The following is a 13,767-nucleotide window of genomic DNA, read 5'->3' as shown; positions in this document are numbered from 1 at the left end:
GGCCTCAGCCAGAGCCATCAGAAGAGAAACTTAATGCTCCTCTATTACTACTTTTCCTCAAAAGGAAAGGCCAAAGCTGCTGGGGGACACTGTATGATCATGAATGGGAGGGAAGGTCTCCATGGGACACTTTTTCTATTAAAGCCTGGTCCCCCTCATGAAAGTCTGAGAACCTAGAGGGTAGAGAAGAGAACAGAGTCAGGACTCCAGGGCTCTATTCCCCTGGGAAAGTCACTTAACCACTCCATTCCTCACTTTCCCCATCTGTGAAACAAGGATAATGGTCATTACCAATCACTGTACAGCACTCTGAGAAGACCCACACTAGAAAGTATCAGCCTTCTCTAGCCACTAACCCACACTGCCGCCTCCTTTCCCCAACAGTCAATTCACCTCTTCTGGACACAGAGAAACCTATCTCCAGAAGGAGAGCGGGAAGAAAAAAAGAAACAGCAACATCCAGCCACAAGGATTTGTTGTTTATTGACTTTTTTTTTCTTCAATTAAAAAGTGCACTTAAGCAAAAAAAATAAAACAAAAAAGTCAGATCCATAACATCTGTCCTGTCCTGTGCAGTGGGAGAAATTGCGGAACAAGCCAGAGGTTAGTGTGTTTCACTATAAATAGAAATATATCATAGATGATTATTTAACGGATAATATTCAAACAAGGAGGTGGCACTTTATCAGAGAAGCTGAGCAACTGAGGGGTGAGTTTAACCCCAGAAAGTGACCACTTCCTCTGGGGCACAGTTGAGATTGCTGATCCTGCCATACTATGTGGGGCACAAGAATCCAGCAGAGCCGTCCTCCAGTGGCCAGAAGGGCCAGGGGACTGTCTCCACTAAGACAGAGGATCAAAATGAAATTGGACCCACAGGAAACCCACCGGTGGTAGAGATTTGCCTCCAGTTCCTCCAGTTTTAGAGAATGATTGATTAAGAATCAGTCAATTCCTTTGACGCAAGGCTGCTCTATGTAAAACATTGAACATTGTCTGTTGGGAGGCAGCACCAAACTTCTTCCAAACTGGAGGTGGAGACACATCTGGTTACCTTTATGGTGTTGGGGGTTTTTAATAGGGCAATCAATATGCTAACACTGAGAAGCATAATCTGGGCTCTTGGGTGCCAGTAATTTTGGCCAAGGTCAGCAGGTCAACCCTCCCTGTTATTATGGAAAGCGCCAGGGGATCTTTGATGTCCATGCAGAGAAGACAAGAATTTGCTTTTCGAAGTCTCATCTGAAAGACGCACAGTAAACTGCATGGTACACGATTGCCCTCAGCAGGATGAAGGGCTGAGTCATCCCTCCTGGGGCTCGCACCTGTGCTTTCAGTGCGCTGAGATACTGCAAACCTGAGCTTTTGATCATGAAGACATCACCTCCGGTTAATCCCTTGAGAACCCGCCTGAATGAAAAGCCCAGGATGAGAAGGGGTGTGAAATCTTCCCCAGGAGCCGGATGTGCTGGTAGGAAGGACTTTCCAGCTGAGGGCCCTTCAACAGTCTAAGGAGTTACTGACCATCCGTCCACCCCCTTCGGTGTGATCATTTTTAAACCATCAAAAATAAATCCCTTCCCTTTGACTAAGCAGTAATTTAGTCACCTTGCTAAGGCACACTGGGGAAGACCTACACTTTAATGAAAGGGTCACAAGTTGAGTCCTCCCCCTGCACAAGTCTAAAGCACAAAACAGATGTACAGGCAGTGCTAGTGTCAGTGTTGAGACTGGAAAGGCAGCGAGGACAGTGCCGCAGTAGGGAACTCCGACCTCCCTAGTCCTGTACCCATCCCTGTCATTTGCTGGGTTCGGAAAGGATTGCTGGTGAGAAAGGGTCTTGCAATACACCAAGGCGCTGGCATTGGAGGAGAGAGGCAAGTTCTGCTGGCTGTGCCCAAGTGTCAGGGCCTTGGCAGGGACAGGGAAATCTGCAGGAGTCAGAGTTCAGCTTTTATAAGACATTCGTTTGGCGACAGTCCAGAAGCTGAACCGGGTGCTGCTGCCTCCTCAGGCCATACTCTAGGGATGGGCTCCTACTAGCTATGACCAGCAGCTTCTTCATGCAGCCGGGTCTCTCCTTCCTTCCTCCTGCACTCCAGGGACGGATACCAGAGTATAAGGCTTTCCTGGCTCAGGGGCACCTTGTGGTGATGTTGGCATCAAAACGCGATGTCGTGAGGCAAACGTCAGCACATTGCCACACCGAGTCTGACCAGCTGCCCCCAAAGGGTCCGTGTTCAGCTCAGCAGAGCCGAAGGCAGCTGGTCCTAGCAGGCGTGGCTTCCCCATCCCCCACGACCCATCAGGCCACGCCCTAGTATCTACAGCCTGAGAGACCCAGTCCAGAGCGTCTTCCTAAAGGTCTCAAGGTTTTTCAATGGCATTTGTGTTGTAGCAGCCTGGGGGGAGGTTGTTGCGAATCTCCTCCAGGTTCCTAATGTCTGCCAGGATCTCATTAATGCTCCTCTCTAGAGTCTGAACCCGGAGCCTCTGCAGACTGGCCGTTTTCTCCAGTTCGGCCATCTGCTCTTTCAACTGGCTGTTCTTCGTCCTGGCCCCTCTGAGGTTGAGTTCGAGCAATCTCAGTGCCTGCTCATCCACAGGGCCAGGCTGATCTATTTCCGAGGAGGAAAATAAAGAAAAGGAAACAATGAACAGATGCTGGGGACTGGATCTTTCTAAGTACATACCCCTTTCCCCATGCCCCAGCTGCAGTTATCCATGGCGCTCAACCTGCCTAGGCCAAATGGCTTTGAAAAAAAGTGTGACAAAGACTCAGAATGGAGGACACAGCACAAAACAAGAGAGGAAGAGGAAGCTGGGAAATACTTGGAATTCATTTCTTTACACTCGTGTGAAGTTCTTCACAACCTGAGCTCGGAGAGGTTATGTTTCTGAGACAGGTAATCAACTATTAAATTCCTCCAGGCTAGTGTGGGGTGGAGGAAAGTTTGGACCTGAAATCAACAAGATCCCAAGCAATGAGGCACAGTCACAGGGGGAGAGAAGAAAGCTGGTCTTGTGGTGAAGGCATTGGACTGGGACTCAGGAGATCAGGATTCAATTCCTGGCTCTGCCACACAGCCTAGGGGGCAAGCATTCATCATACCGCTCTTTGTCTATGGCTATGGGGGGAGAGTCCCTTGCTCGTGCACATACACTCAGGGCAGCAAAATGAGAGCTAGTGTGAGTGTAAATCACTGTGTAGCCACGGCAGCACCAGTGGATACATACTCAGCACGGCTCTGCTACTGCAGCTACACTGCTATTTTCACTCACGCTCACTCATCAAGCTACTGCGAGTATGGGACATGGGCAGGGGATCACACCCTTAGCTCATAGTGGAGACATCTCATCCCCATTTTATAAATGGATAACCAAGGCTAATATTTCCCGTTTCACACCCTTTGTCTTGCCGGTTTAAATTAGAAGCAAGGCAGAAATTACCACTCAACATGTGCTTGTCCAGCATCTAGCACAATGGGGCCCTCCGGACACTACCATGGTGGGGCCTCCGGACACTACCATGACACACAGAATGACGAAGGTGGTGGTTATACACTTACCCATCAGATGTAGAAAGTCTTCCAGGGCACGCAGTGTCTCTTGGACAGCAGCCCCAGCAGTACGGGCACCGGCATGGGCACCCTGCACCTCCTGACCAGTCTGAGAGAGGCAAGAACAAGGCAGTAAGGGCATATGTCACCCAAACAGGTTTGCAGTCGTTTTAAAGGCAAGGGATGGGAACTCACTTTCTGTGCAGCAGTGGCATCCATATCGACCTCCAGAGTCTTCCTCGTGAGCTCCCTTTCTGCTTCTCTGGCCTCGTTCAGTAAAGCTATGACTCCTTTCTCCAGTGCCAGGACCCCATCTGCTGTCCTGTTGGCTTCCAAGTTCAACCGCCTTATCTCCTAAGAAAGCAACGTCAGTAAGAGTAGGAGATATCTGAGAGGCAAGAAGGCCCAACAAGGATTCATTCAAGAAAGAAACATTGGCAACATCCACTTGAAAGGACAGACTAGTGGCTTGATTTTCAGATGTGCTACGCACCCGCAACTGTCACTGACTTCAGCACCGGGCTGCTAGTCCTTAGTGCCTCTGAAAATCAGACCAGAGATGAATGGGCAGAAAGATGGGCCCGTGTTTCCATGAACTGGGTCATCAGGCCCAAGTTATATCGGATTCACCCACTTGCATCAACATGGTGCTCTTTTCCCAGCTAATTTTATTTCCCTTCTGCAGAGCTTTACTCTGCTTTGCAGCCACTCCCTGAACTCACCCTCTCAGACACGTCAATGACATGGAATGACTGTGTGTGACTTCGGGCACACCTATGCTGCAACTGCAAGGTGCAATTCCCAGCTTGGGTAAACGTACACGCGCCAGTTCTCATCAAGCTAGCACACTAACAGCAGCAGTGCAGCCGCAGTGCCCGAGTACAATCCCGTCCCACCTCCTCGCTATGTACTCGGGGGGCTAGCTGAGCTAGGAATTACGCCTCCTACCTGCAGTCTCACTGATGCCAGGCCAGTGTCACAAAACCTTCCGGTCTGCACTTGGGGCTCAGACTATGCATATCATTTATCAGGATACACTGACGTGATACATTCAAGTAACTCTCACCCTTCAAGTTGACCGAGAGCTGAACAGGACTTAGGGTTAGTGTCTAATCCAGGAAGATGACTGCTTCTCAGTAACCCTTCTCCATTTTCTTCTGTCACTCTCCATCCTTACCCCTGCTATTCCCCAATGCTCTGCTTATCAAAGAACCCAGACTTCCCCTTACCTGCTGGATACTACCAGTGATCTCCTTTGCCTCCCCGGCCATGCTTCTGGCTGTCTTTGCATCTGTAGCCGCACTGCCCAGGGCGCCTTCTGCTCGTCCAGTCTTATCATTGGCATTCGTGACCATATTGATAATGAGAGGGAGTCTTCTCATCGCTTCCTCAGCTTCTCTTCTCCTACCATCTACCTGCAGGTGAAACCCTAAAATGGAAAAAATACACAGCCCCATCAGATCCCAGAGGGGAGAGGGCATTCCTCAGAGTCAGGGATGGAGTTCATTAATGGAGGAACAAATGAGAGACTACTGGAAGCAGAATCCCGCTCTCAGCCTAGGAAAGATTGGCACCTCTGGAGCTGCTTATTCCATGGAAGAATGTCCACAGTCAGAGAATGGGGAAACGGGGGAGTGGGTGTACTCAAAGAGAAAGATTCCCAGGAGGTTTGCACCACTGTCACACAGCCCAGGAACTGTTAAAATGATCTGCCTGGAATGATCCTTTAATCCTTTGATGCTAGGAGCTGGGATTGCCTGGCATACGTTACATTGCAATGGAACATACTGTGACTATCACCAGCTGGGGAAACAGCAACGTGGAGCTTTCAGAGCAATAGATCGGAACCAGTGACCGCTGCTGAAGTAAGATGCTTTCACCATAAAGAGACTCACCCCTGAGATTTTTCAAGATGAGTTCAACTTCATAAAAAGTGGCATTGCCAGCACTCAGTGCCTGCTGTGCTCTGCTCTTGGCAAGGTTGGCGCGGGACAACAGCTGACTCGAAGCCTGTAATGAGCCAGAAGGGACACAAGGAGACAGCAGATCAAGCAGAGAGCACGGCAGGCCCAGCCCTGTTCCCAAAGCTGTCTCTGAGGCAGCTTCATTTCACCAGGGAGGATTAAATTTACAGCTTGCCAGCAAAGGCTCAGTGCCCGTCCCAGTCTGGGTCACGAACAGAATAATGGAGCTGAGATTGCAGTCTGTCTGCTGACCCACCTCCTGCTCTTTAACACAGACAGGATAAAGTAGTGTACAGATCACAGGGGTGGCAGCTCTCTCAGGATACCTACTAACATGGAGGACGATGTCTTACCAGTCTCTTGCTTTCCCCGCTCTGTAACAATTGTTTGATTTCTTCCTCCCAGCTTCTAGTGTTGCTTTGCAGCCGCCGGTATTCTGCCATGTACGTCTCCACCAAGCCCATTAGAGTGTCTGCCTCTTGCCTGAGCCGGTTCGCCTCCTCCTGAGATACCAAGGAAACACGAGTTTACTTTGATCACAGGTACCCAGCGCCAGTCACAAGGACTGGTCCCCAGCACCGATTGGCTGCCACCGTGGTATCACTTGTTGGAAACCAGAGCAGGCCTGAAAGGGACGTACATTTAGCAGGGTGACAACATGCCACGCTGCAAGTGGTGAGGCTTTCCATAGGATGATGGGCCACCTAGCAGGAGTAAGAATCCATTGCATTCAGCTTCAGGATGGGCAAAGGCTCATCAGCCCCTATGCTCATGGGAGGAAAGGAGAGGGGGACAGAGTGAGGTGAGAGAAACATATCGGTTCCTTCCCAACAGGACACCGGGATGGCGGAGGGGCTGGCAGACTGTGATTTGCATCAACAAAGTGCATCAAGGTTCTCTGGTGTCTAGCAGACAAGAAATCCTCACCTGGAAGGACCCAGTGTCGATCTTTGAGAAGCGAGACATGGAGCTGAGGAGCACCAGGCTGCCCTGATAGGCCCTGTCTGCATCCAACGCAGATCTGCTGGTGTCAGTCTCCAGCTCGTTGGCCAGCAATTTGGTTTCATCGTATCTGCCAAGAAAAAAAGAAAAGAAAAGCATCATAAGCCGTAACACCCACCTCATGTTTAGCAGCCCATGAGACACAGAGACCAGCTCCTCCCTGCTGGGTCAGGTCATGGGGCCATTTGCCTCGATCAGCGAGCCTGCAAGCTGGTTGGTGGCTCCACCTTTGCAAAGCATCATGTACATTTCCCACTCTGGAGCAATTCATTTTATTTAACACAGCCTCCCCCACCACGTCAGCCAGGAAATGAAAAGCAGCAGGCCCTCCTGTGTCACATGCTCCTTCAGACCCAGGCTCACACACAGGCCAAGGTTTTCAAAGGGGCCTAAGGACGGGCAAACAAACTCACGGGACGCCTTAAAGGAGCCTGAATTTCAGAGGCAGGCGCTCAGTTCTTTCTATAAATCAGGTCCCTTTAGGGTGTCTCAAGTTGGGCACTCAAAATCAATAGGCACTTTGCAAATCCTGGTCATCCCACTTTAATATTTCCCTATAGATCAGTCCCCTCCAGTCCCGAATCACCTGTGCAGCTCTTCTCTGTAGTTCCCTTATTACTATCGCTCTGAGGGCTTGTCTACACAGAAGCCGCTACAGCTGCGCAGCTGCAGGGGTCAGTGAAGACGCTACCCACGTTGATGGGAGGGGTTCTCCGGTTGGCATAGGTAAGACACCTCCCAAAAGGCGGTAGCTAGGTTGACAGCAGAATTCTCCCATTGACCAAGCGCTGTCTACACCAGGGCGGAGGTCGGTTTCACTGCGTCGCTCGGGGGTTGATTTTTCACACCCCTGAGCGACATAGTTATACCAGCCTCATTTCTTAGCGTAGATCAGGGCTTAGTATGTCTGAGACTGTCTGGGCCAAATCCATCCCTGGTGGAAATCCATTGACACCAATGGATGATTTGCCCAAGAGATGCGTTTGGCCCCACAAATGTGTGTAATACACAAAGGAAATTGTATACCCCCAACAGACACCCCATAAGGAGGATGGGATTCTTAGAGGCACTTCTCACTATACTCTCTTCTCTCCCCTCCTGCCACTATAGAGACCTACACACATATGCTGTGAACCTACTTTCGCAGCAGCCCTTGCACAGAGCTCGCCAGGATGCCTCCTCCACTCACAGCTGAGCGCACCAGCTCCAGGGCCTGTCCTGAGTCATCCACCGCTGCCCTGACTGCCTGTTCAATGGCATTTGCTGATTGCACATGGCTGGAAAACAGAAGGGCTCCCATGAGACATGGGCCTGCAAAGACGGCCTCACTTCCTCCATCCACTTGTTATTCAGGTGGGTCGTCATCAGAGCCGTTGTAGCTGTGTTGGTCCCAGGATATTAGAGAGACAAGGTCATAGGCGGCGAGTTATATGGGCCCGTGATGCCCATGCTCCACCAATATTTAGGAATTTGGGCCCAGCTCCACCAATGTTTGGGCTTACTGCAGTTTGGGGGGCCCCGTGTTTCAGGGGGATGCAGGGTACAGGGCAGCCTGAAGGGTTAGTGGGGGGCCTGGCGCTGGCAGCAGTGAGTCATTCGGCCCCAGCCTGCCCTGCTGGCTCCTGGCATCGCTCGGGGGAGGGGGCAGAAGCCGGAAAGAGGCGGGACGGGGGCTTGGAGGAAGGGGTGGAATGGGGGCGGAGCAAGGGCAGGCTGGGTCCAGACCACTCGCTGCTGCCGGTGCCAGGCCCTGCCGCTAACACCCCAGGTTGCCCTGGACCCCGCGTCCCTCTGAAGCGCGGGGCCCGGGGCTGTTGCCCCGGTCCATCCTATGGACAGGACAGCTCTGCTTGGACCCGGTCTGGGGCACCACCAAAAATTATATAAACCTGGCGCCCATGGGTGAGGTGGTATCTTTTATTAGAGATATACAATATACACACACACACACACACACACACACACACACACACAGAGTGCGGCTCAAAAGCTCGTCTCTCTCACCAACAGAAGTGAGTCTAATAAAAGATATCACCTCACCCACGTTGTCTCCATCATGAGAACAGGTCTTTCGGGAAACCCAAGGAGCTAAGAAAGGGAATCATACCCCTGCAGAATATGTGCTTCTTGGCAATAGTGTTTACCCGCTGTGCATCTAGTACCAGTAGATCTGGACTGGGGGAGAGGCAGTCATGGCCAAGAACATGCCAGTGGACGCAGCGATCTGCTCACCTGTTTGCTAGTCTGAGAGCTTCTTGGGCCAGCATCAAAAAACTATTTGACCCGCCAGGGGGATGTGAAGTTGGAATATTCTGAGGAGAAAGAGAAATTAATTGCACTGTCTCTCTCTCCCGCTCTCTGATTTAATGCTGACAAAAGGGAGGGATTGATAATGACTGGCTGGAGGTAAGAGAGTGCATCACACAGACACAGCTCTGCCTCAGCTCCCAAAGGAGCCTAGCCAGCCATTCCCGTCTATATGAACCCCGGTAAAAGAGCAATGCTAATGAACTCCTGTCATAGAGCAAGGTGCTGGCCAAAGCTCCCCTGTTACTCTGCACCCACAAAATAATTTGTACTGCACTTGCAGCCTCCCTGTAACAAAACCGAAGCAGCCTATGGAGAAAGCAGGACACCTCCTTCCATCCTTTGTTAGGGTACATCTACACAGCCCAGGTCTCAGAGCCCAGGCTGATAGATGGGGCCTCACATCACTGCACTAAAAAGAGCTGCGTAGATGCTGCAGCTCGGGGAGGAGCTCAGGCTTTGGAGCCTAAGGACAGGGGGAGGTTTCAAAGCCCAAGCTCCAGCCTGAGCCATAACATCTAGACCGCTATTTTTAGCTTGGTAGCACAAACCGTGCAGGGGAAGATTAGGGAAGAAGGGAGCAGAGGGGGCGGGAGAAGGGCTCGAGGCAGGAGGTTTGGAGAGCTCAGGGAGTCGGCATCAGGTGCTGGGAAACCATCACCATGGAGAGATGGAGAGCAAGGGAACAGAAGTCAGCAGAAGAGGATTCCTCTAGCCTCTGCAGCAGTGGCCAGGGATGTATTTACTGCGGGGGGGCTGGTCGCTGGTCTGGAGTGTCTGTGCTGAAAGGGCCTGGGAAGAACTTACCAGCCCACTCAGGGTCACTTTGCTTTGCCCCAGGTCCAAACGGGCTCTCTCGATCAGCCTCCTAATGTCCTGCACCTGGGCCTGGTACTGACGCCCCAGCGCCTGCAGCCTCTGCATCGTCACCCTGATGTCGGCCAAGCGGCTCTGGTAGCTGGACTCTTGTCCCTTCATTTTGGACATCCGGCTCTCCAGGGACTTGTCAGAGGCTGATGAGAGACCAAGAGAGATTTACTGGGCTGCAGGGGAGCTGCCGGATACAAAACCAGAACTGAGCACAAACATGCAGACAGCTCAATGGAGAAAAAGACAGTTCTGACATGCTACAGTCCCAAAGTGTCATCCCCTCCCCCATCCCCACACTGTACTGGCACTCAGGGAGGCTGTCCCAGGAATGTCCCCCCAGTCCCCATACTGTACTGGCAGTCAGAGGGGCTGTCCCAGAATGCCCCTCATCCGTCTCCATACTGCACTGGCAGTCGGGGGCTGTCCCAGAGTGTCCCCCCCATACTCATACTGTACCAGCAGTCAGGGGGGTTGTCCAGGACTGCACCCACCATCCGCATAGTTGGGGGTGGGGAGAGAGGAAAGCCTGTCCCAAAATTTTATCTCTGAAGTGCATGGTTCAGAACTGCACCCCTTGCCCTGCACTCCAGTATCTAGCATTGGTTCCTTTCACTGCATTCAGCCTCCAGGGGCCCCTCTGCTGTCTCTCCAATCCCATCCAAGGGGAGGCGCCCGGCGTTACCTTGTAAACTCAGAGCTTCTCTCAGGATTTCACGCAGGGTCTCCTCAGCCTGTTGCATCTTCCCCTCCAGCTCCTCATTGGCCCCTTGCCCACTGCCAAGCTGCAGCCGAGACACAAGAACCTCCAGCTGCTGCAGCTGCTGCAAGTACTGATCCACCTGAAACCAAAGCAGGCCACGGGGTCAGCAAGTGGCTGAGAAACGTGGGTTACAGAAGCAAAGAGACAAGGGCTTGGGCCACGTCCACAGGCACTAGGAGGTGGGAAGAAGCGAAGCCCCAGGATTTGTAAGAAGTAGAGAACCCAGCACAGTCTGGAAGAGTTACCTGGACGAAGAGCCCTTTTAGTGAATGTTCTGGTCAAAACACCAGATTAACAGCCCTGGCGGCTGAAATCCTTTATTGACAGACCAGGCAGTGCAAGCTCCCCGACACAGCCTGGGCAAAGTGCCGCAAACCGTTCCAGGGGGGAGCATAACTAGCAACAAGAGGTTAACCAAGCCTCTACTCCCATCTCCCATTCACAGTCCTTGGCCTGCTTACGGCGACCATCCCCAAGGATGCCACTTAGGGATGTGCACGCTTGCCCACTTGAGACCAGACAGGCCACCAAACAGCCACCTGAGAGTAATTACTTCTAGTCACTAAAGCCCTGGACTGAATTTGAATTGGGCTCTTTCGTGCACAGGGAAAACGGTTAACCTTAAAATCCGAGCAGGAGGTGGCGTGACTGTGAATGCGTTCCGCTCCATGCTCCGAAGGGAATCCCAGACTCCTTAACCTCGTCCCCCCCATGGCAGAGCCAATAGCGAGAGGCTAGAAGGATATCCCTCGTCTCGTCTTTTCCTACAAAGTTGAGAGTTCAAGGGGTGGAAAGAGCCCTCACTCTTCCCAGAGCAGAGCTGAAAGTCTGTCAATGTGGTTCCCAAGTCTGCACGGAGCTGTTTCTTGGGGAGAGGGGATCTATATTTCTGGGCCTATCTGAGCTCTCAGGGCATGGGTGGTTAATTTCCTTTGTATCTGGAAAGGAGCATTTGCTGAGCCTCATCTGTGGATTAGCCTTGACAGCTACTGGGTTCAATCTCTGATAGGAATGCAAAGGAATTAGTGCAGGGTGAGGAGAGGGAATTATCGCTGAAATCTTTTGCTGGAGAAGTGATGTCAGGCAGAGTTGGCAGGTAAGTCCAGCTCAGATACCATGGTGATAGGCACCCAGCTGACAGACAGAGAAACTTACCTGTGTTTTCACATGGCTGTAGCAGGCTGGGCACTGTGTGTGCTCACAGTTGGGCCCCTCGAATCCTGGCTTGCAAACACAGCTCCCATCGCTTCTGCACTTCAGGGGGTCTGAACCTACCGAATTGCAGTTACAGGCTGCAGAGAAAGCAAAGGGTTGGAAGGAGCCACAAATCACATCAACATTGAGAACCAAAGAGCGTAAGGAAACACAGCAGCTCTCATAAAAACACATGCCTGTCCTTGCCAGAACATCTTCCCATCTGCCTCTGCGGGAGTCTCACACGTCTGCGTCTGCACTGTTTTTCAAAGATGCACAACAACCTACACCCTGACTAACCTGTCTGCCCAGTGCCCACCTCCCGTTCTGGGCTAAACAAAGACCAATGAACTCCACCCTACCCTGCTGCTAGAGTCACTGTTCCCTGGAATGCTGACTGCTTCCGAATATCTATAACTCCATATTGAAGGAGTTCAGGTCTGGTTTGTACACTGATGGGGAACCGCCAAGGGAAACCAGTGGTGCTACAAGGAGCCGTGCTGGTTATTTATATTTTGCCTCTGAATCAGCACTGCGCTAACAAGGTACTGCTGGAGCTCCCTTTTTTTTTTTTATGAGACCCAATATGTGGAGTTCAGGCTTGTGGCCTAGCTATTATATTCCAGCTACCTAAAATTCTCCCCAGGGTTTCAGCTGGACAAAGTATTATTGACTTGTCCTAAAATAATGTGTAATGTTGCTGCTCCCTGTGAAATCCTTCTTGAATGTGGATTCAAGAAATGGCTGGTTCAGTGGTGGAGGAAGTGACTCTTGTATAAAGCATGTGAAAAACTGGCTGGGACCCTTTGAAATGAAAGGTGCTATGAAAGCACATCACGACATTAGTACCGGGTTTGGGAGTCCATTCCCTGTCCAATTACACTCTCAGCACATACCCTCAGGACCAGGCTCCTGTCTCAGATGCAGTTTCTGTGCCGGTTATTCTCACCAGCAAGTCTAGTAGCTTTCCCAGCTCTTCTCTGGGTGTACCCCTCTTAATCCCTTCGCTTAGGAATGTAAACCTCCTTCCCCCGCAGTTGTAACCTCCGAAAGAGCCTTCAGCAGCCTCAGAAAATGCTGAAGGAATTCAGGGCCTTTCCCCTTGATCTCCTCAGCGGTGCCCTGCTGATGGAAACTCCCCATATGCAGACACAAATCAACACCTCTGGGAAGCGCCCAAGTCTTAACTTGAGCCATCCAGAAATCAAGCAAAGCACTGGAGTCAAACTGCAAATTAACGGTCACTTTTTATGCATCATGGAAGTTGCATTCTCACATAGCAGCAGCTCTCTCTGTCGCCCCTCACCCCCTGCATAGGGATCATACTCTTAGCCTCATTGAGGCAAACGTGCACCTTCTCCAGGGCAGACTTGTTCAGCGGGAGTGTGCATTGGGTCCAGTATTTGTATTTGCTTTTACATTCCTCACAGGCTTTTGTAAGGCTTCAGGGAGCCATTTGTGGGGCCTGAGACATCACAAGATTCTGGTCTCCTCCTGGTATTTCAGTTCCTGGAGAGATGGATGGAACATCACAAGAACACTGGAGCTTGTGTTCTTATGGCCTCACAAATGGCTCCATGAAGGGCTGGAAAGGCTTATGAAAAGGGTAAACAGGAAAACAAACTCAGAAATATTAGGCTTTGATTACATTTAGCCAGGGCCTAATGGGGAGGGCAGAAGTCTCCACAGTAGGGTTACCATTCGTCCGGATTTACCCGGACATGTCCTCCTTTTGTGTGCTAAAAATAGCATCCGTGTGGAATTTGTAAAGCACTCACAATGTCCGGGATTTCCCCCTCCCCCGGCAGAGCGAGCGGCTGGGAGGGCTGCAGGAAAGTCCCGGGCTGGATTCCAGAGCAGCTTCCTCCTCCCTGCATTCTGAGCCGGCCGGCAGCTCCTCCTCCTGCAGCCTGCTCCGGCAGCCCTGTGCAGGGCCAGGGACCGGGTTTTGTGTTGTGCAGGGGAGCTCAGCCATGTGTCCGGCTGGCACAGAGCCCAACACCCTGTTCTGAGCAGCAGGGTAAGGGGGGGCAGGAGAAGGGACAGGGAGGTTCTGGAGGGGGCAGTCAAGAAACGGGGGGGGGGGGCTTTGGAGGGGAGTGGAGAAAGT

At 51.6% G+C, this 13,767-nt stretch overlaps 1 protein-coding gene across 1 annotated transcript in view; it reads right to left on the bottom strand.

Moving 5' to 3' along the window:
• Positions 1–2,052: 2,052 nt before the first annotated feature.
• The window catches only part of LAMC2 (laminin subunit gamma 2), a 39,055-nt gene continuing 27,340 nt past the window's right edge, over positions 2,053–13,767 (bottom strand). Inside the window, exons 12-23 of the mRNA XM_034778059.1 lie at positions 11,619–11,755; positions 10,386–10,542; positions 9,641–9,846; positions 8,759–8,838; positions 7,666–7,803; positions 6,452–6,596; positions 5,878–6,027; positions 5,456–5,570; positions 4,790–4,989; positions 3,756–3,914; positions 3,570–3,669; positions 2,053–2,618 (exon numbers count right to left, since the gene is read on the bottom strand). Of these exons, the coding sequence (XP_034633950.1) occupies positions 2,368–2,618; positions 3,570–3,669; positions 3,756–3,914; positions 4,790–4,989; positions 5,456–5,570; positions 5,878–6,027; positions 6,452–6,596; positions 7,666–7,803; positions 8,759–8,838; positions 9,641–9,846; positions 10,386–10,542; positions 11,619–11,755 (1,838 nt within the window). The 3' untranslated portion in view covers positions 2,053–2,367. The remainder of the gene's footprint in view (positions 2,619–3,569; positions 3,670–3,755; positions 3,915–4,789; positions 4,990–5,455; positions 5,571–5,877; positions 6,028–6,451; positions 6,597–7,665; positions 7,804–8,758; positions 8,839–9,640; positions 9,847–10,385; positions 10,543–11,618; positions 11,756–13,767) is intronic.

The sequence above is a fragment of the Trachemys scripta genome, chromosome 8, assembly GCF_013100865.1.
Source record: "Trachemys scripta elegans isolate TJP31775 chromosome 8, CAS_Tse_1.0, whole genome shotgun sequence".
NCBI lineage: Eukaryota > Metazoa > Chordata > Testudines > Emydidae > Trachemys > Trachemys scripta.
Note: the sequence above shows the minus strand (reverse complement) of the source record. Positions and strands in the feature narration are given on the sequence as shown.